The 20,927-nt window shown below is 40.2% G+C and overlaps 2 protein-coding genes across 7 annotated transcripts in view; both read right to left on the bottom strand.

The window, feature by feature from the left end:
• LOC103464387 (protein Dok-7-like) overlaps positions 1-7,988 on the bottom strand; it is a 30,513-nt gene extending 22,525 nt beyond the window's left edge. For both annotated transcript variants that reach the window (XM_008408441.2, XM_008408451.2), the window contains exon 1: positions 23-7,988. In XM_008408441.2, coding sequence (XP_008406663.1) covers positions 23-76 — 54 coding nt within the window. In that variant the 5' untranslated portion in view covers positions 77-7,988. The remainder of the gene's footprint in view (positions 1-22) is intronic.
• Positions 7,989-8,132: 144 nt separating this feature from the next.
• rgs12b (regulator of G protein signaling 12b) overlaps positions 8,133-20,927 on the bottom strand; it is a 52,137-nt gene continuing 39,342 nt past the window's right edge. For 3 of the 5 annotated variants that reach the window (XM_008408398.2, XM_008408406.2, XM_008408415.2), the window contains exons 7-19: positions 19,612-19,781; positions 17,919-18,011; positions 17,638-17,781; positions 15,887-16,069; positions 15,547-15,697; positions 15,138-15,223; positions 13,011-13,214; positions 12,706-12,779; positions 12,486-12,612; positions 11,765-11,861; positions 11,617-11,678; positions 9,449-9,722; positions 8,133-9,147 (exon numbers count right to left, since the gene is read on the bottom strand). In XM_008408398.2, the coding sequence (XP_008406620.1) occupies positions 8,543-9,147; positions 9,449-9,722; positions 11,617-11,678; positions 11,765-11,861; positions 12,486-12,612; positions 12,706-12,779; positions 13,011-13,214; positions 15,138-15,223; positions 15,547-15,697; positions 15,887-16,069; positions 17,638-17,781; positions 17,919-18,011; positions 19,612-19,781 (2,270 nt within the window). In that variant the 3' untranslated portion in view covers positions 8,133-8,542. The remainder of the gene's footprint in view (positions 9,148-9,448; positions 9,723-11,616; positions 11,679-11,764; positions 11,862-12,485; positions 12,613-12,705; positions 12,780-13,010; positions 13,215-15,137; positions 15,224-15,546; positions 15,698-15,886; positions 16,070-17,637; positions 17,782-17,918; positions 18,012-19,611; positions 19,782-20,927) is intronic. The other 2 variants (XM_008408424.2, XM_008408432.2) reach the window with 2 other exon arrangements.

Genomic DNA, 20,927 nt, shown 5'->3' with positions numbered 1-20,927 from the left:
TAAGAAAAGCTGTAGAATTAACCTTTTTTCCATCTCTAAACTTGACTTGTCCCTCTGCGACAACTGTATCCGTCATCTTCTGTCATGGTTTCTAGCAGCTGTGTGTGTGTGTGAGTGTGTGTGCAAGAGAGAGTGAGGAAGAGATGGGGCAACTTTTCAAAATAGCCTTTACAGCCCAGGGTCCAGACAGCAGACACTTTCCCTCCCTCTCACTAAGACCCCGGGGTGGGGGGAGCCACCAGCCCACTGCCAACTCAGTACAGTTGTCCACCGGCTTCGAGTGCTTATTGTCTGCAATGTAGCTAATTTGATTAAAAGCACATAACTTGCGCACCATACACTTTAACTCCTGCAGTATTTTCTCAGCCGGGTGTTAGACGGGGATTCGCGTCGGCTCAGTGCTGATCTTCTTAGCCTCGGCTCTGTCTGTGCGAATGAAGGTTAACTTGTGAAAAGCCGGCAGACGATACAGAGATAACCAGGTAAATCACCAGAACATTTAGTGAAATGTTTTTATTAAAATAACCATTCGCTTGGCCGTCCGCTTCTGCATTTCGTATTTATTCATCAAGTGATAAAAATAAAAACAGCATGGCCTCGCTGAAAATCATTGTTCCTTTCACAGCTCTTGGCCGAGCCTTAAATGAGAAAAGAAACGAGAATACATGCAGTGAATAAGGGCGCTGAAAATGTCCCGTCTCATTTATGTTTTTGGGTCCCTCAGCGAAAAAGTTTTGTAAAAAATATTTTTATTAAGACAGAATTCTACACTTAAATGTTTGCCTTAGGTGTGGAAAAAAAATGCATAATTAAAGATATTTTAGAAAGATTTTTACACAAAGTGTCCCTAGACTTGAACAGACGTCTCTTTGTAGTGATGTTTAAGGTTACCCAGTAGTCGGTTTTAATTCAACCCAGAAAAATATGTTGACATTTTTGTCGTTTTTAGCCAAGTCAGATGATGTTCTGTTGCAAGTCATTTTAAGTGAGGAGATTTACAAGTAATTTAGGAAGTGACACAATCGGAAAGTGCAGCGTCCCTGTCGTTTACTTATACGAGCTCTTGGTGACTTAATTAAAAACCCCATGATCATTTTTACTCTATTTTTTCAAAAATTATCCATATTTTTACATTTATTTTAAAAACCAATAAATATCTTACCCTACCAGTAATATAAAGGAAGGAGATGGCTGATGCCAAAACTCACCTTAATGGCTCAATTAATATCGCCATCATATTAAACCATGTTGTTTTTTATCTATTATTTAAAAAGACTTCACCTTGGTAAGCAGCAAAAGCCAACTTCAGTTAGCGGAACAGCTAAAGAAACTTCAGCTGGTTCTTGGTGGCTGGTTTAATTTCTTATTAAACCAGTTACATGGATAGAACTGTAACTTATTTTTGCAATCTGGCTCTAAAAAAAAAATAAGACAACGTACCATATTTTTGGTACAATATTACCAAAAAGATTTTAACCAATTACCAGACTAACGTATAATTTCTTAAAGAGATACTTTGGAAGGCCAACTCTTTTAATGGTGGACTAACTAATAATAAACAAGATGTTTTCTGTGATTAAACTGCAAACTACACTGATACTCTAAGCAGCATAGTAGACATAGCTTATACAATAAACATACGATGCTATAAGCTCTAGATTAACTGTGAAACCTCATGAGGAAAACTAGGTCTTAAATAATGGTACTCAATTAATTAAAGATTAATTAATGATTCAATGTTTTGTTGCTTAAATCACATTTAAGTCATAGTTGTTTTTTTTAAACAATTCACTTCTTTTTTCAAATCCAGTAACCAAATAAATTCTTCATAATATCAAGTTGAAGGCAAGCATCTTCTAAAACGATGACTACATGCTAATTCTGTAGTTGTCTGATTAAGTATGTTTCTTTATAGTTATAGAAGAAAGTGTTACAAGGCAAAGTTTTGTTAAAAAAAATAAAAAATTGTGTTTCAGTTAAAATTCATTTCCACCTCCGAGCAATAAGTTTGACCACATAGGGAGGTGGAGCAAAGGTTTTGATTAATCTCTTCCTGTCGTCGGCTAATAGCAGCTTTCAGTGGGGAGTCTGCAACCAGCTGCACAGTTGTTTTTGCTGAGTTCTCTGCTCCAGCTTTAAATCAAGGCGATGCATCAGCTGTCAGTGAGTCAGCCCATCAGTGTCGTCAGAGTCACAGTCTGTGAGTCAGACCAACATCAGGGTCTTTAGACAAAAGTTGCTTTCAGTTTGCTGCGGTCTATCTGCCCTCTGCTGTAACCCTGGTCCAGCTGTTTCTTGGCTTTCACCATAGAGGGAAGATCTGAGGTCTGGTACACCGCTGACCTCATCCTGCTGCCACGACACTGCAGCTCCAGGGCAACGCCCTCCCACTTCCTGTCCAGCTCTGAAAAGTGCTGCCCCCGCAAGTCTCGGGACCCGTTACGGGCTTTCCTGACGTCCTCCGACTTTGAGCCGCCTCCGATTTTGTCCACGTCCAAGGCTTGTTTTGGGGCCGTGCGATTGTAGCGGGACGACGGCGACTTGGATTTGCGACGAGAGCGAAGAGGGGGGCGTGGAGGAGGCGGAGGCGGGGAGGAAGGGATGGGGTTCAAAGACGCTGTCCGTCTGCTTGTCGTTTTCAACCCACCTCCACCTCCACCACCGCCCTTCTCCTTCCCTCTCCACCCAGCTCTGTCTTTACCTGAGGATGAAGAGGATGCTTTAAATACACACAAACAGGGAAGCGAGGGGGCACTGCAAACACGAGCAAACATCACGGAGAAACACACAGTTCGCCGGATCTTTAGGTGAGATATTAAAAGTCAAATATGTCCATAAATATCAAGCCTGTATAGCCAAGTGTTAAAACACCAGGGATACAGTAAAACTCAAATACACACACACACACATACACACACAACCAGACTACAAAAAGAGAGCTGGAAGGCAGCAAGAAACTAATTGGACATGACAGATATTCCCATGCTGGTTCTTGGCTCCACTATCAAGGGACAGACAGCGCCATAGTGCTCGTTAGTGTTTATCTCTGTACAGACTGCTGCCATCTACTGGCTGATAGAGGGAGGCTTCATAAGCTCATAGTTTTCTCAATTTTTGTGGTTTGCAAATTTTTTTTTAAGTTTTACAACTGGAAAATTTATGATATGTAGCACTTTTTTTATTTAATAACTTAATTTGAGGTGTTTTATAGGGATATTTCTGTAATGTTATGTAGATTCAGCAGAGTGATATCTGCAACTGGTAGATCACAAAATCCCACTGACGTACTACAGCCAAATGAGGTGAACTGGCTCTAAATGCTAATCTCGACTCTGTGAAGGGTATTGGGTGTCCTAACTTTTATCTTCACTGGCTAGAAAATACATTTTTGTTGATACATTTCGTTTAATGAGTAAAACAATCTTAATTTATGTCGTTTGTGGCCGCAGTCTGTATTTTCCAGACATAAACCAAACTTAGAGATTGGTATCTGGACACCTGAAGAATAAAATATTTAATAGGATTTACATTTTTTCACATGACTTTGTCTCACTGTTATTGATATCTAATTTATTTATAATAAAAGCAGTGCACAAACTGTTCAGTAAGTGTTAGAATCATACTCCCAGGACATAAAAAACAAAATGCTTTTGATTTGTAAATTAATTAGCTGGAACTCAATAAAGCCAGTGGTATTTGTACAAAATGTTCTGCTGGGAGCTTCCAGCACATTCACCTTTAAATGCTAAACCTGATTCATACCATAAAGGAGGAAACAAATTTTGATGTGCCCGTTCTGCTCAATTTTCAGAACTGGTTAAATAAAGTCAGTTGCAACGTTTGTCACATGTTAGTCCTACGGGAAACAAAAAGAAACGAACAACAATGAGGAATTATGCAAACGGAAAAAAGCAGCAGAATCAGGACATCATGTGATGCGAGTGATGCAAGCAGACGTGGACGGTCTCCTTCCATGGCCGCGAGCGCGCGTGTGTGGTGGGAAGCGGGAGCAAACTTTATGTTTGTTAGCGGAAGACCAAAATCTCGGGCATGACAACGGTCGCTACACCAGACACTGAGCAGAGAGGAAGCCCTGCATAGCTAATGACCCGGTCCTGAAAAGCTTTTGTAGCTGAAAGACAAAACTCAGACAAACACACAAGAGGCAAGAAAGACAGGAGAGGAATATCAAAGAGAGACAATGCTAAAGAGACGGAGAAAACGGTTAGCGGTCAAAGACTGCTAAAGAATTTAAACTCAAGAACCTGTAACGAGTTTTTAGATTGATAAAATAATGTTTATGGCCAGGCACAACTAAAGAGTGGTAGTACTGATGCTTCGCAGCAAGAAGGTCCCAGCCTGGGGTCTTTCTGCATGGACTTGGCACGTTTTCCATGTGGAGGTGCGAGTTCTCTCCAGGTACTCCAGATTCCTCCCACAGTCTAAAAACAAGACTGTTGTGTTAATTGGTCTCACTGATTTGCCCTTTGGTATGAGCGTGTGCTCCTGTGTTTCACGTCTCGGTGTTGTCATGGACAGGCAACCTGTGAAGAGCGTACCACGCCTCTTGGCAAATGACCAAAGGAGATAGAAAGATAAAAATCTATGTGAAAAAAATATATATATTTAAGATATACTGTGCGCTTTATTTTGGTTTCCCTCTTAACAGAAACAATAATTAACCATCGTAACCTTTATTTGTTAAGATTAACTCAACATTTTAGGGCTAGACACAACACAAAGAACGCTAGGTTAACTTAGCTTTCAGCTCTTTTTAATGAGCCTGCTTTATATAGCCAAAAGGTTTTAATGATAGAAATAAAAGCAATAAAGCAATTTAATCCATATTAAAGATATGCTGTTGATTTCTACTGCAGGTAGTAAAAATAGCCTCTTCCTCACATCTTTTTGTAATTAATGCAGATTGCAATGTTACGGGTGATTTGGCCTCATGTTTCTGAGTTATAAATATGACAAACTTAAAACAAAAATGGACTTTGTTTTGACCTTGTACATTTCAGCAACCTCTGAAAGCCCCTGTGTTGTTATACCAACCATTAATGATGGAGGTTCGCTGCTCTGTCCCCCATCTGATGACTGGAAAGTCAAAGCTTTCCAGTTTAAACTTGGACATTTACTCATCTGCACTAAAATCGATACCGATTTCTCTCCATGCTTCACAGTTAGGATGCTGTTCTTGTCCTGGAATGCTGCATCTGGTTTACACCAAACATTTCCTCTGTTCAGTTTTACGTAGATTATTGTGAAAAGTGACATTTCGCAGTCTCTGCAGAGGAACACACTTTCACAGCAACATCAGCAAGGGCCTGCTGTACAAACTGTGATGATGTTTTTCATGTAGACTTTTTTCCACACAGGGTCATGAGTGGTTTTGAATTATACAAGACCTCTTTGAATCCTTTAGCAGACCCAGAAGCTGCAACAATCTTCCTTGAGATAGTCAGGCAGCTCATCAAATCTTTCTTTGGGTTTGACTCTCAGTCCAACTGTCAGGAGCACCAAACCTAAATGTCAAGATTTAAACACAGCAAACTTCCTTCAAAATGCCAAATAATCTTAATTATGTGCACCATGTGTGTAATTGTACCTTTTTACTGAGAAATAAATATAATGGGAAAAGCTTGCTTTTTGCTTTGAGTGACTTGAGCTTTTGTAGCAAATCAATTTTTTTTCATTTCTTTTGAATAAACAAATTAATTCCAGACTATAAAACACCCCCTGCTTACTATCCATTTTTGTTAGTTTGTTTTGTAAATAGCTACGGAATAGAATTTCAAACAGAGGAGGCAGAGTGCTTAAAAGGAAAAATTAGAATATATTCCTGAAAACTAGAAAAGGACAGAAAGTTGGTCACATGAGGATACAGAGAGTAAAACGTGGGAAACATTTATTTCAACTATTTACAGAGCGCAATGTCAACTCAGCTGAACCGATTCCTAATGAGACAGCATGGCTGCAACACCATTTCAGAATGCAACATGGTGGTTTTCAGGGAACTATATACAAATTAATACTTTCAACCGGTGGTAACAATGAAAACAACATGATGTATAAATTAATGGATTTATACAGTAAAGTTAAAAATTCATATGAAATGAGTCCAGATAGAAGCTTGCAGAAAACACAGCTCAAAGCTTTCTAATCTGAAAAAGAGATGGTCGATCACTAAGAAAGAAAAAAGCTGCTTGTTTACAGCCAGTGCACATTATTAAAAGTCACATGATCAATGAGCAAGATTGCACACGTAAGCACTTGCGATACAGTCGAAATGCCTGAGGTAAGAGAACAATGATGGAAACGGGTTTAAAAACGCATGTACTGTATATAAAGGTAGTGAAGACTCTGTCTTTACTGAGTCAGACCAGCCAGCTGTTACATTAAGTCAAAAACTATATGATCTCTTTAAAACTGTGGTATTTTCTTTGAGCTTTTTAGATCCTTCCTGGTGTTCGGTTTCTAGTGGCTATTGAGGAGAGATGCACCGAGCCAGTGGTTGGTGACCAGGGTCAAGTTTCGGTTTGATCAGCTGGAAAAATCAAAAATAAAATCTTGTTGAAATCATTCATCTTAATGATATAGGAGTGCTACCATGTTTCAGTGATATTAACTCTCCATAACGTGGAAGTTGCTACTGAGTGTAGAAGACTCAAAGTTAGCCATGTTGAATTTCAGAGAGATGACGAGGGCTGAGAAAAGGGTGAAGAGACATGTGGCAAAGGTGCAGAGGATGGGACTCGAACTCGGGGCTGCCGCATCAAGGTCAGTAGCCTCTGTGCGGGGTGTTCGCTCCAACCACTGCACCACGCACGCAACGCCCTAAGAAGATATTTGAGAGGAAAAAAAATTCTACAACATGTCAAGAAATCTTCGTGGTTCCAGACGCAAAAGAGAGAAATGCTTTCAGCAGATAAGAGGATAGCTAAAGCAAAGTTACTCTGTTGTTTTCTTTAGAACTTACAATACAGGTTATTTTGGGAAATAGTAGACTTAAGATACGGAGCTACTCTGGGGAATAAACTTGAAGACTGGGATTTTAACAATGCTAGCCATGCTAATGCTAATTTAAGATGCTAAAATAGTTTTTTGTTTTAAGGATAGCAAAATCCGATTTTACAGTCACCAATCTCTCGTAGAGATGGCGGTCTCTATCAACGACATATACCAACAGTAATGTACATTAGCCATATTAGCGATATACATTGCAAGTAATGCATCAGTGGTCTCCAATGCCTAATAAGGACTGCTCTGTGCAGAAAGTGTAGAGTAAAACATTATCAATGTCAGTTTTAAGTAGCAACTCTTAAAGAGAATTTGGAATCGGATACAATCACATCGGCAGGTCAAAGTTTTACAAAAACCGGAGGATTGGAAACTAGCCCCAACATTTGTATCAATGCATCTCTATGACCGAAGTAATGGTTTTCTAAAACTATGGCTGCTTAGTCACGTATAGATTGAAACAGACATGAAAAGTTAATGTAAAGAAGAGTAACAGGAAAAAAAATATTACACTCTGACAAATAAGGTCTTGTTTACAATTGGCTAAAGTGCATTGTTAAGATTCTGTACATTTAGGGACTGGAGGAGTGAATTCGGCACAGGTTCCTACCAAGCTCACCCTCAGTCTGATGTCTCAAAGCAAACATAATCCACAGCAAGTCCGTCGAAAAAGTCCACACAGATACACACCACACAAGAAAATTCCAGGGGAACAATTTGTCCATGCTCAATGCATCCATTTTCCTCTCTTTGTATTTTTGACACATTTCATTATTCTAAAAGTGGACTGCTGGCCACAAAGTAGTGCACACCTAAGCCTGTCGCAATAAGCAATTATTATGATAAATTAAAATGAGCTCAATCATTTCCGTTCGGATGATTTGCGTTTCTTGAAGGACAGTTTTGTTTACAGAGATTTCATAATCCAGTTTATTTATGGTTTTCTGTTTGAAGTTTTTATTTAAAAAAAAGTAAATTGTTTTAGATTGTTGCGTTTTATTTTGAGTATTAAAAATATCTTCCAGTTCCAGTGTTAAAAGTTCCATGAAAAAAAAAAAAAAACGTTTATTACTTTTTAAGAAAGGCAGACTGGAATTATTATGCCCTTATCATTAAATTAGTTGCATTTAATCAACAATATTATCGTTTATCACAATAATTTCTTGGACAATTTATTGTCCAAACAAAATTTGTTATTGTGACAGGCCTTTGACCACCTCACATTATCAGACTCACTGCTGTCTAAATAAAATCTAATCTCTACTGTTTGCAATGAAGCTCTTTGCTCTGATCTTTTACACTAGAGTTGTGTGTATTTTTAGACAGTCCTGGAATAAAACTTCTAATTAGCGTCTAAGAAACTGAAAACTATTTTAGTGGCAGGAAAAGAGGAGATTCAGATGCATTTTCTGCCACGTGTGAGTAGTGGCGACTGAAGTAACTTCAGACTGACTCCAGAGGGTCACCGGTCCCACTAACAGTCAGGTGAAGGGAGAGGAGCAGGTTCAGCGGTCTTAAGAGTTCACACCGGCGAGGTACCTGAGCAAGGCCGACCGTCCTGTGCTTGGTGTTGAGGCCGGGGGAGGGGTTTACTCGACAGGGAGGAGGGAGTGATGTAGTTGAGGCTGGGGCTGTTAATATCTCCCTCTCCCACAAGAGTTAGATCTGACAGGGCGTCCTCCTCCAGCATCTGGATCGACTCCCCCCTGGCCAAGTCCTGGAGGAGACCCTGCGCGCCGGGTCGGGTTGACTGGATGGGGGAGACGGTGGCTGGAAACGGAGGGGGCGGTCTGGTTTTTCTGCCACCTCCGCACTCTGCGCCCAGCGCCGAGTCCAAGCTCTGCGACTGATGGCTTGCACTGAGCAGGTACGAGCCACTGACCACGCAGCCCCTGTGGTTGCCATTTCCCTTGTTGCCCCGGTGGCTGCTGCTGGGGAAGCCGCCGTTGTCGGTGTTACGGGAATTCGGGGTGGAGCAGATGGGCTCGGCGTTGCGGGGAGCAGGCATCGTCGGGCTGGTTGGCGTGAGACGCAGAAAGTCCGGCAGCTGAAGGTCGCTCTTGTTCAACAGGCCTCGCTGGTCGTCGGCTCGGTTGCTCTGAGCTTTGGATATGAGGTCGAAGAACTCTGCAGCACGCACAGAGCGGCGCGCACAAAAACATAGAAATACATAAAAAAGGTTCCCACGCTTAATCGTACACATCCAGAACATCTCAGAAAACTTGGTTTTGTAATGCAGAAGCATGCAGCATAAGTATTAATCTTTTAGATACGTCAGGGCTATATTCGGTACAAGCAAAGATTGGACTGTGCTACATTTAGCTAGCATTAAAGCATTGGGTGTTTGTGCAGTCCTGCAGGCAGGCCGAAGGGTTAGTGCGAACACAGCCACAGAAACAACAGAAAAGGGAGGTTGTTCAGTTTTTACCTTCAGCTTCGTCTATATTAATCTTTTTCTGCTTTCTTTTCCCCGGAGCCTTATGCAGAGAGACAGAGTGGTTGGGTAGGGGCTGGCTGCTTGTGCCGGGGCCGGGCCCAGCCTTGCCATTTTCCCCATGGGGGTGGGCTGAACCGCCTTTCCTTGTTGGCCTGTCGTCCCCCTGGGGGCCACACGAAGAGCGGAGTGGGGCAATAAAGCCCTGGTGAGTCACAGCGGTGCACGATTTGGAGGAAGCAATGACAACAGGTGGGAGCCAGAAGTGCTGATGGTGAAGAGGGTCATAAATTTTGACAATCTGACGGTGAGCGGGAGACACAAGTTTAACTGACTGGGGATGATTTTTGAGAATGTCACGGAAATGTTTATAAGAAATAAACATTTGACTTGCTCCATTTCAGAGACAGTGGAATATACACCACCTGGCCAAAAGCAGTTGACTATTTTTGCGTTGTTTAGATTTTGAGAATCTGCTGTGGCATTGTTTTAGCTTCCAGAGCGTCTGAAAGAACCGGTCTGACTCCAAAACAGACATGCGTCAAGAATTCGGCTGCTGACCAGAAATCAGCCACTTTTCAGCTTGATTGGTCAGACTGTCGAAGATCAGCTGGAAACTCAAAAATCCAGCTTTTTTTTTTTGGTTCATCAAAACTGCTACCAAGTCTTCCTGCTAGTGTTTCCAGAAAACTAAAAATTATTTATGTTCAGTATCCTTAAGCTCTGAATAACTAAACTCAGATGAAGCACGGATATAAGAAGCTGAAAGCAGACTATGTTCAGACACGGTGCAGTTCATTCAGGCTGCAGGAGAGAGAGCATGACTTTCACCTGATAACAGGAATGCAGAACAAAAATGATCAGTTCCTGCTCCTCTTGAAATTAATTTTTTTTATAATTGTAATTAATGTTTTCTCAATTAGTCTACAAAAATCACACCTTTGAGTTTCAGATCTTAATGTCAAACTACCTTCTTCTTTCTGATTTGACAAGATTTCATATCAACAAGATATTATATCAAGATTTCAGCAGCAAATTATCTGTTGCTGATGTATAACATTTTTGAAATGCATAAAAAGTATAAAAAAGCTGAATCAAACCAAAAAAACGTTACCCTAAAACCTTTTTTAATCTAAGCCATGGCCTTCCAGAAATACACGTCAAGATCCATTGGTGTAGAATAATTGACCTTTTTTGATTTCTTAGAGGGACAATTTTGTGAAAATAGGAAATAAAACATATATTAAACGCTGCAGGCCTCTTTCTATCAACATCTCCTCCTTTAAGTCGCCCATCTAAACACTATATACCCATGTTTCTAAATAATGAATCGGCTTGTTCTTTCTCCAAATCTGTTTGTGGCGGTCTTCTAAATTTGTTGTTTGCTTGATGCACACTGACAATTTGAGTTTTTGATTGTGAAAAACATAATTTTCAGGATGTGGAATTTACTCGCAACAACATTCAGTGCTGCTGCAGTCCTTTGCCAGATGAAGGATTTTACCTATTGGTTCAGCTAAACGAAGGCGTTGCCTTTCATTTTGGCCAGGCAGCGTATGGAAAATGAATTCAGTAAAAACTTGACCTTGGATGCTCCACTGAGACAGCTACAACGGTCGCTTTGTGTGCTCGGCATCATCAACGTGAAAGGCTCACAGAGCAAAACGCCAGAGGGGCAATCTATCCACTACTTAAAGCTGCACTACTGCAACTAACAGTGAAGGGAAACAGATCCTGGGATTTACTGAAGGTAATGAGGACAGCGAAAAGAAAGTCTCTACAGTGAACTATAGCTCCACCACCACCACTATGATACATCGCTGAAGATCCCGGCACCCAGCAAAAGTTGGCGTTGTTACAGGGGGAAAAAAAAAAAGGAAAAACCAGAGAGGAAAGTTGATGATGCATCCGGCCACAGGCAGACCACATTAACAGAACATTAGGGAACCTCAACAGAGTGATGCAGCTCCTTTTGCACCACAGCAAAACACACCTGTGAGCATGTTTAACACACAGCAAACAGACATGGGTGACTGAAGACAGCAGGAGGGACACTTAGTAGAGCGTGACATTATCGACCAGGCAGTGGAGACATTCAGAGGGTTACAGAACATTCAGGAATGGGAAGAAAACTTGAAACGAGAGGACGGAGGAGAGCTCACTGTTGCTGACTGGTTCCTGCTCGCGGAGGCCGGAAGGTGACTCTGAGCTGCTTTGATTTTGTCTGTGTGAGGAAACAAAACTTCAATTCAATTACAAACCAGCAAACAGAAGAAGAATGAGTATGATGTGTGTCTGTGTTTGTTTCACCTTTCCCCATGGCGTTTTCTTCAATGTCTAACACAACTCGCAAACCATCCAGGTTGGAAATAGGAAGCCCGAGATCTAAAGGTTCCGACTCGCCGCTCTGCATCACAGGAAGACATTTTAGAAGAGGTTCGTATTGGCCATTTAAACAAACTGAAAACCTGAGGCTCGCATGTGTTGTTATCCCTTGTGAGTTTGTAGAACTAACTTTTTCTGCAATTTCAGCACAAGTTGTATGACTGCACAAGCTTCTTACAACTAACAACTAACCCTAAAACATTTGCCCATTTTTTATGTAAAACAGCCAAAAACAGCTCCTCTAGAGTTATAATAGGTCTCTTGGCTACTTCTCTGAATGATCCACTCACTGCCCAGCACACCAGGTTTGTTGAATGGCCATGTTTTTTTGGCCATTGCTATCCTTGACCTGTCTGGAGTCTTACTTGATCTCCATGATGCCGTTTGTTCATTAATATTCTCCAACAAACCTCTGAAACCTCTACAGAATACTTTACTTACACCACACACAGGGTTCCATTGGAGCTTTTTAATGGTGTTAAAGGGCAGTCAAACAGAAATAAATGCTAAAAATCTCAATGAAACAGACTGAGATTTGTATTTATTATTTTATAAAATATGCATAAATTGAAGAGGTACGAATATGTTTGAAAGGCACTGTAGATTACAGCATCTGCCTTCAGCCTAAGGAAAATACTGTACTTACTATACGTGCCACTAAGTCAGAGAGGTGCAGCCCATATTTGGCCACAACAGGCCTCAAGACCTCAGTCACTGGTTTAGTTGGCTTAGCCTTCAGACCCACAGAGCGGTTGATGGGGACCAAGTCAAGCCTGGTGGAGGAACACAAAGACAATAAATCATATTTTTGAGTGATCGGGGGTCTGCAGTCCCATGTTCATCTCTGCTGTTGACGTGTTTTGTACCTGAACAGAGTGCGTTTTTCTAATCTCAGGTCTCGGGAGCTGAGGGTCATACAGTCTTGGTCCAAAACGAGAGGCTGAGGAAAAAAAAAAATGACAGGAAATATTCATATATTGAGGTCGCTGCTCATTCCTATGATATAAATCATATATGTGTCAGAATAATATAAAAAAAGTAAAAAAAAAAAAAAACAAGCAAAATGAATAGTTAGTTATTTATATGAATAAAATACAGAGAAATACAGCTGGAGGACACCAACTCAAATCTACACATGATAACAAAAGCTCAGACACACACTGAGGTTTACCTTCTCTCCTCCGACGAGGAAAAGGTCTATAGCTGCCAGGTTGATGCAGAGTTTGTCACAAAGGCCCTGCAGCAGGTCTCTGATGGACATGCCAGGCCGAAGCGGCACTGGGCAACAGGAGCCATCTGGCAAGCTAATGTTACACTGCCTCAAGGGGGCGCTGCCTCCTCCTCGTTCCGATACGGCGCCACGGGAAACGTCATGCTAGAAAAGGAAAGGAGGTTGATCTTATTTGGGTAATTTGTGCTTCATCATCCTCCTAACCTCCTGCTTGTGACTCAGAAATTAAATTTGACAAAAATATTTTTAAGGACATCAAAAGTGGTCCTGATGAAGAGAGAAACTGTAACAAGATTATACCAGTGTGTGCTGTTCATGAGCGTTTACTACTAATGATGATCTCTGATTAGGTCCAAACTCTCCTAAGACAGAGACTGGAGTACAAATAAATTAACATCTAACTTCACAAACAGAAATAACCAGATAAACCTATAATAAAAAACACATCCACCAACAGGAGATGAGAATATTTGCAATGAATATGTTAAAATCAAATTAAATGTAAACTGTTAATCATCATCAATATAATCATCTTCTGACATCTTTATTCTCTCCTTCTGTCTTTGTTCAAAGACACAAACACAGAAAGGTGAAGAAATAAACTAAGGATGCACAAAATGGATATGAAATAATTTACTAATAAGGGTGTCCTGCAGAGGACAGTGAGGGGAACCGAGAAGGCTAGTTCCCCCGCCGTGCAGAATCTCAGAGCTGCTGCAGGAACTGGGCTCTGGATCATATTAACCTTCTGAACCTCTGCTGCCAGACAGACAGTGCCAGGAGCAGAACCAGACAGTTACACAACTTTCTGCCTCAAGCAGTCAAAGCGATGAGCTCCTGTTTTTGTTATTAATGATTAATATTTTTAAATGAATCAATTCTGACAGTATGTTTTATGAATCGCAGAGAAATATTGTCTCGCTCTGTTTAATGCTGTTCGGTATACAATGAAATGTCAACTGATCTGATGAAGGCAAAGAATGGAGAATGGGAAAACAGTGTCACGATTTGGAGAGAACGCTAGTGAGTTTATGATCGCTGATGGAAGCCTCACAATGGGCAATAACGTCATGCTAACATCACGCTCACTCCATGTTGGGTGAGGGTGTGTTCTGTTTGCCTTACATGCATCCTGCCACTTCTCTACGACTGTTTACCATCTGCTGCACAGATGGCCACAGAAATAAATTTTGTATCAAAATGTTACAGAAACTTGAGAGAAAATCTCTAAAAGTAGCAAAAGTAGAGATGCACTGATAGTTCGGCAGATGACCACAACTGGCTGATTTACAGTTTGACCTACCGGTCAGAAACTCTTATTATTCAGAGAATGCACTGTAATCGACACTAAAAGCCATTTACATGTGGGCAGTTCTTACTGAGTAAATAGAACTCAAAATTATGTATTTTTTTAGCATCATCAGAGCGTTCATGATGACGTCAGGTGAAACAGAGAGACACGGAAAACTATCTAAAGAGTACTTTCATGTGCGGACATTTTAGTCTGCATTTTACTCAGAGTGCAAAAGAGTTAGAGAGTGCAAGATTTTGAGAAGATTACAAGAAGGCTGATATGACTACAGCAAAATCCCTCAATCTTATGCCTTTTCCACTGTCACTGAACATGCTAGATTTAGGGTCGCTGACAGCCTTCTGGAAATTTCTGAGTTAAGAATCTACAGAAACCATCGGGAATACAGCGGTTTTAGTAATGCTAGTGATGCTAAATGAGCTAAACACTAAAATAAGGAGCTAAACTCTATAATCACTGCCTTTGCTTTAAAATGTCAACAAAACCATGTTCTACAGTGACTGTGTGGTGTCACCTATGCTACTACTATAAAAATGTAATGCAGCTCATGCAAGGAAATTCTAAATGTATACTTCCTAGTTCCTAACTAAAAATTAGAATCTGTCAAAATATGCATCAAGCTTCACAAAAATCTGCCATCAAGTGCTCCTTTTAAAGGGAACACCGACATTAAAAGCTGCTCCATGCAAAAAGAAGCTTCAATGAACCAATTATTAGCAAACTGATTAGATCAAGATGACTCCCATCAGACTGACCTCATTCTTCCCCGAACCTGACGTCCCCAGTTCCAGACTGGCTCCTGAGGACAGCGAACCCTGGGACTCCCGACGACCGTTGGTGCCTGAAAATAAAACAAACAAGCAAAAAAAGAGAAGCATCATGAGCAAACACATGCTGAGTGTAAGAGTGCCTCCTGACTAGATTCAAATTAAATGCTTCATCAGATAACATCTTAGCAGCACCACAAATGCAAATTGGTTGCTTTTAGGAACAGAAAATAAACACAAGAACATAACAGATCATTTATCTGTCATCAATCGAGCGTCTAAACACCAAGACTAAATTTTCTAATTTTTAATGCATGATCACTTTTATCATTTCTTGTTTGAAACAAACTATCCAGCAGGCAGAAGTTATGAAATGAAGAAAGGAAAATGGACTGACTGTAATTAAAATCAGCCAGCTCTCGCTTTTTGGGGCCTTTGCCAAAGCTCCTGTTTCGGGACCACGAGAAAAACATGCCCTTCCTCCGGTCTCCTGAGTCATCCCGACTGTCTTCGTTCAGAGACCGCCCCGATTTGGTCTTCTTGTCCTCCTGTAAGAAACACAGCGATGAGTGGAGGAGCAGATAGGCACACAAACAAATGTGGACACAATTTTTTGTTATTTAAAGCTGCAAACTTCAGCTGTTTCCACTCATAAACATGAACATCCCGGGTATTGATCCAAAAAGGCATGCTCTTTTTCCATTTGAGATAAGACACAAGGATTTCTACTGGCTCACCTTCTTGGGAGTGGAGAGGTTGGAGCGGTCGGAGCCGGTGGTGCTGTGCTTTGAAGTTGGGCTGCTGGGGATGTGATAGGGGTCAGGAAGCGGTCTGCCCTCCACCTCAGCCAGCATGCACTCCTGGTACAGCCGAGACTTGAGGAATCGCGTGTAGCTGTCAAACTTCATCAGGTTAAAGATCTAATGGAGTCGGGAGGGAGAAGATTTAGGGAGGTTAGATTATATATTTAAAAAAAAAGGCAACGCAGATGATGATGAAAAAATGAGCAATCCATGAACATTAGAACAGGAAAGAAATCTGTGCAAAAATAAAATAAAACAAAAACAATAGGTGAGCAAAACTACTCAGACAATCTGTATGGTATTTTGAAGCGGAAAATGAAAAAAAATAAAAGTGAAGTTAAACCAAATGATGAAACCTTTAAGCTGCTCTTGGAACGCGTTCTCTTGGAAAAAACAAAGCAAGCTTGACTTATGTCTAATCCCCATCTTTATGGGAAAAGTCTTTAAGATTTGCTGCTTCGGACTAACTTTATTTAGGAGGAGCTGGCCAAGCTGCAAATACCTGGGAGCACAACATAGACAACTTTACATAACATAATTGGTGTCTTAGAAAAAGTATTTTTAATTCTTGTGCAAATAACTTTTTTTTTTTTTTACAAAAAAAAGAATATATGAAAAGTGTGACATGCTTTTGTTTCCTTTACCTCTTGATTTGATTTTTTTAAAAATCTAGTTCAACCTGTAAACTATAATCTGTGTGTAAATTAATCTAATATGATTCCAGCTGTTCTGTGAAGGCCTCAGGAGTTTGTTACAGAAGAACCAGCATCGTGAAGGCCATGGAATATGTCCAGCAAGACAAATACTCTAAATATAAAACCGGAGCTACAATGTATCAAAGCACTACAGTGAGATAAAATTGTCCAAAGTCCAAACATCAATACTTGAAAACTGAGGTTCAAACACTCTTCAATTGCTAGAGACGAACTCCATAAGACCAGCTGTGTGATGCAGCTGAAAATCTAACAATATATGATTCTGGAAAACAGTAACTCAGAAGATACAAAAAACACATGCATACCTCACTTTTTAGATATGGATTTGTATCATAACTTTAAAAGCCATGTATCCATTCTCCATTTACACTAATTTGTGTTGGTTTGGTTTAATCAACCGATCTACATCCTATTTGTGATTGAAAATATAGGATCAAATATTTAGCTTCTGAAATGAAAGGTCAAAAAAACGGAAGACTGTGATGCAATCATGGATTTATCATCAATCCCAAGATATTCTGGCAAGGTTACCATAAGGCTTTCCGATGTGTGTGTGTGTGTAGTTACTGAACAGAAAAAGTGTGGGTGTCTGATATAAATTTTTTTTTAAAAAAAGCATGATAGTGAGGATATCCTTCAGGCCTTGTGACTTCCTTATCAGAGTTTGAACATCTGAGCTCTGCAGCTGAAATCAATAGGGCTTTTCAGACGCTGTGCCCCGTCGACAACATGCGTGTGTAAGGAGCCATTCAGGTCGGTGTTGCTCGACAGCAGGCAAAGATGAATGACTGGCCTTGTGTTGTGTGAGCACTTGACACTGTGTCGAGAGAGCATTTTCAAAGGAGCTATGTTTTGATTCACTTTTAAGAAGAATAATAAATTAGTCTAACAGGAAGTGGCTCTCTTTTTTGTTTGCATGTGAAAGGTTAAAACTGTAGCAGAAGCCTTTATAAAAACGAGTCTCCGTACCTGCAGCTGCTGCTCCTTGAACATGTCCGGTTTTGGTGCGTTGAGGATATCGTCAGCAAGCTGGGCTTGACTGTCGATGTTGACCGGCGTTGTTGCTTTACTGGAAAGGAAGCTGTTGTAGATCTCTCTGGCACGCTGTGAGAGCTAAAAAAAAAATAAAAAAAATAAAGGAGAAGAAGGATTTACTACAGTCGAATGCTCAATAATAACTACATGCTAAAGGAGGGATTCAAATTGATGCAAGTGTGCGCTAAAAGTATTAATCAAATAAGGTCCGTTACCTGCTTGTTGTCGTTCTCGGGAACATGGCTGAAGAATTCACAGGCCTGCCAGAACAGAATATTCTCCTCACTGAACTCCTTCTTTAGGAATTCCTGCAGAAAATAAATTAAACATGGATTAAAAATGGAAGACGAAAAAAAAACAAAAAAACAATTCATGTATAGGTCTTAATCAGAAACGCGTAGAAAAAGTTGAAAGACACATTGGTTCTGGCGTAAAAAGTAAAAGCAGAATCTGTCTGATATTATTCACCCAATACTGTCACACAGCTGAGTATAATACTGAGTAAGACAGTGTTGTAATAATTTAATAGAGCTATATTCACAGTGCCAGACAAACTCGTGAAGCAAGCTGATGAAAATGTTTAAAAACCCCTAAAACAAATCCACTGCTGTTCCTGTAGCAGACAAATTACACACAAAAAAAATGTTGGGAATCCTAAATTTAATTTGAATATCAATTTATTGTTTCTTGCTTGTTTGTTGTGGGGATTTTTTTTCTTTTTAATCACACAAAGCACTTTGAATGGTTCTGTTGCTTAAATCTGCTATGCAAATAAAATAACCTTGCCGATATTTATTAATAGGGGAAAGTAATGCCATTGTAGGAAATAAATGCTTATAATGTTTTTTTGTATGTAATAGTGTCTCTTCTCCTTGGTCTACCAAGTAAACATATTCAAAATAAAAACAAGAGTAAGTTGTATGATATCCTAATCTTCTATACTTGAAAGAATATTTTGTTGCAATGGATTTCCAAAAAGTCTCCTTCTATTTCTGGGTGGAAGAAGCTTATTTTGGAAAATATCCAAAGACTGACATCTTTGCATGCATATGGAAGCCCTTTTTGGATTATGTTGATGACCACATGTCCACCATCCTGTCTCGAGCATTTACAAATTCTTAGACTCCGACTATAAAATGATGAATATATGTATGCCCCCTATATTTTCTTTTCCTTTTTCCTCTCCATTGGACGGCACTGCTGGAGCTTTTGGTTTGTGTTATATTATTGTTTTTACACAAAAAATGTATAAACATATATCTATTAAAAAAAGAATGCAATAGTTACCAAATTTTAGTACATCTAACAAACAATTTCAAATAAATAGAACTGAGCAGAGGAAGGAAGCTGGTGAAGAAGTTAAAAGAAAACCTCTCTCACATTAGAGAGATGCAGCAGAGAGAGGCATCTCAGGGTCGCTAAATGTTAGCTCACTTTTATATCCTACCATCAAAATGTGTGGAGTTTACCAATTCTACTTGGACTTAACTGGAGTTATATGTTCAGGTCAGATAAAGACTGAATTCAACTTTTTAACAAAAACAGGCTTGTCGCCCACTTTTAAGTACGGTGGAGGATCTGTGATGCTGTGGGCTCGATTCTCTCCCTAAAGCTTCTGGGAATCATGTTAGACTATGCGGTATCATGAAACCGTTGAAGTAACGGCAGATTCAAGTGAAAATCTGATTGACTGTCGGAAGTCTGACAAAATATTTTGACGTTTTAACCCAGAAATGTTCATCACAACTCTGCAGCAAAACAATTGCGTTAACACTCACTATTTACACTTGTAATTAAAAAAAAAAAAAACATTAGAAATTTATAATACATTGTTATTGACAAACACATTTAGAGTCTGCTTGTCCACAGCATCTGCTGGTGAACCACGTTCAGGCGGTGTCATTTTACCGAAAAGTAGCGGACTCCTACAGGGTCCTGCAGCAGCCGCTCGAAGCAGACGGCCCAACTGGCCACCCTCCTCTCGGTGTGGCGCCGGTGACTCTGGACGCTGGGCAGGCTGGCATTGCTGTTCAGACTGTTGTCGCTGCTGCAGCCCTGCAACTCCACGCTGTTCAGCTCTGTTTACAAAAACAAATTCACACGCAACATTAAATCCTTGTGTTCTTAAAGGCTGAAACCACTCAAATTTAGTGACGTGCAAATCAGCCCGCCAAAGGTTGCGTTCGGACAGTTTTGACTCGATCAGTTATCAATGATCAGTCATTGACAAGTCTGTTATTGAAGAATCAGATTTTTCCGTTGCATGAATTAAATGCGGAGTAGACTACTGTGAGTTGAAAAGAAGAGCTAAATGTTTTTTTCTTTCTTGCATAAACAGGGATAATGGTATAATTTATTAAGTAGTAAATGGAGTACATTTATGTGCAGTGCTTTTGTAGTTACACCACACAAAGAACTTTACAATAGAGCCACATTCACCCAGCCACGCATTCACACACAGATACACAGATCTACTTGGGGCTACCTGGGGGCACATCGACATGTGGGAGCTGGATTCAAACCCACACCTTTCAAATTGCAAAGCGATTTTCTCTACTAAGTTGCTGTAGTTTCTTAAATTTTCTGTTACGGTTCAACCAAACCCTTAGGATAAAAAAAAATAAATTGATTTTATTGAAATTTGAATCGGCAAGTCACGCGTTTCTGAAATGGGAAATCAGAACCGATAAATGATAATGGTAAAAGTGCTGAACCTGAATAGTACATTTAATCACACCCTGTGGCTAAAACTGCAAATTTTTGATTGCAAGATTATTTTGTTTGCAATTATTTACATACATTTTTTTAACTCTTTTTGCATCAACTGCAAAACAAAATGAGTTAATTTTATCTGAATTAATTTTATAAATATTAAGTTGCATCAGTATTGTAACACTATCTTGTATTAGAAGACAAGACATATGACACATAAATCAATGCGTGGATGTGCCGTAACGTTCTCCAAGTCAACAGAAACATACTGTAGAGGTTATTATCTTCGGACCTGAAGAGGAACAGCACACAGCTTCAGCTTTTACAGCTGGAAACCAGCGATGAGGCCCGAAATCTGGGTGTAGTGACGGACTCAGGAGGGAATTTCAGTGGAGTCCGCTGTGATTGTGCTGAAAGCAGCGCAGTCACACTGGAACTCATTAGGCACCAATGTTTCCCCTGTCAGTTTTAAAGCACAGGTAGAAACCTACCCTGGGAGACCATCTTCTGCT

This window comes from Poecilia reticulata, linkage group LG1 (assembly GCF_000633615.1).
Source record: "Poecilia reticulata strain Guanapo linkage group LG1, Guppy_female_1.0+MT, whole genome shotgun sequence".
NCBI lineage: Eukaryota > Metazoa > Chordata > Actinopteri > Cyprinodontiformes > Poeciliidae > Poecilia > Poecilia reticulata.
The sequence above is the reverse complement of the archived record's forward strand: the minus strand, read 5'-3'. Positions and strand labels throughout refer to the sequence as shown.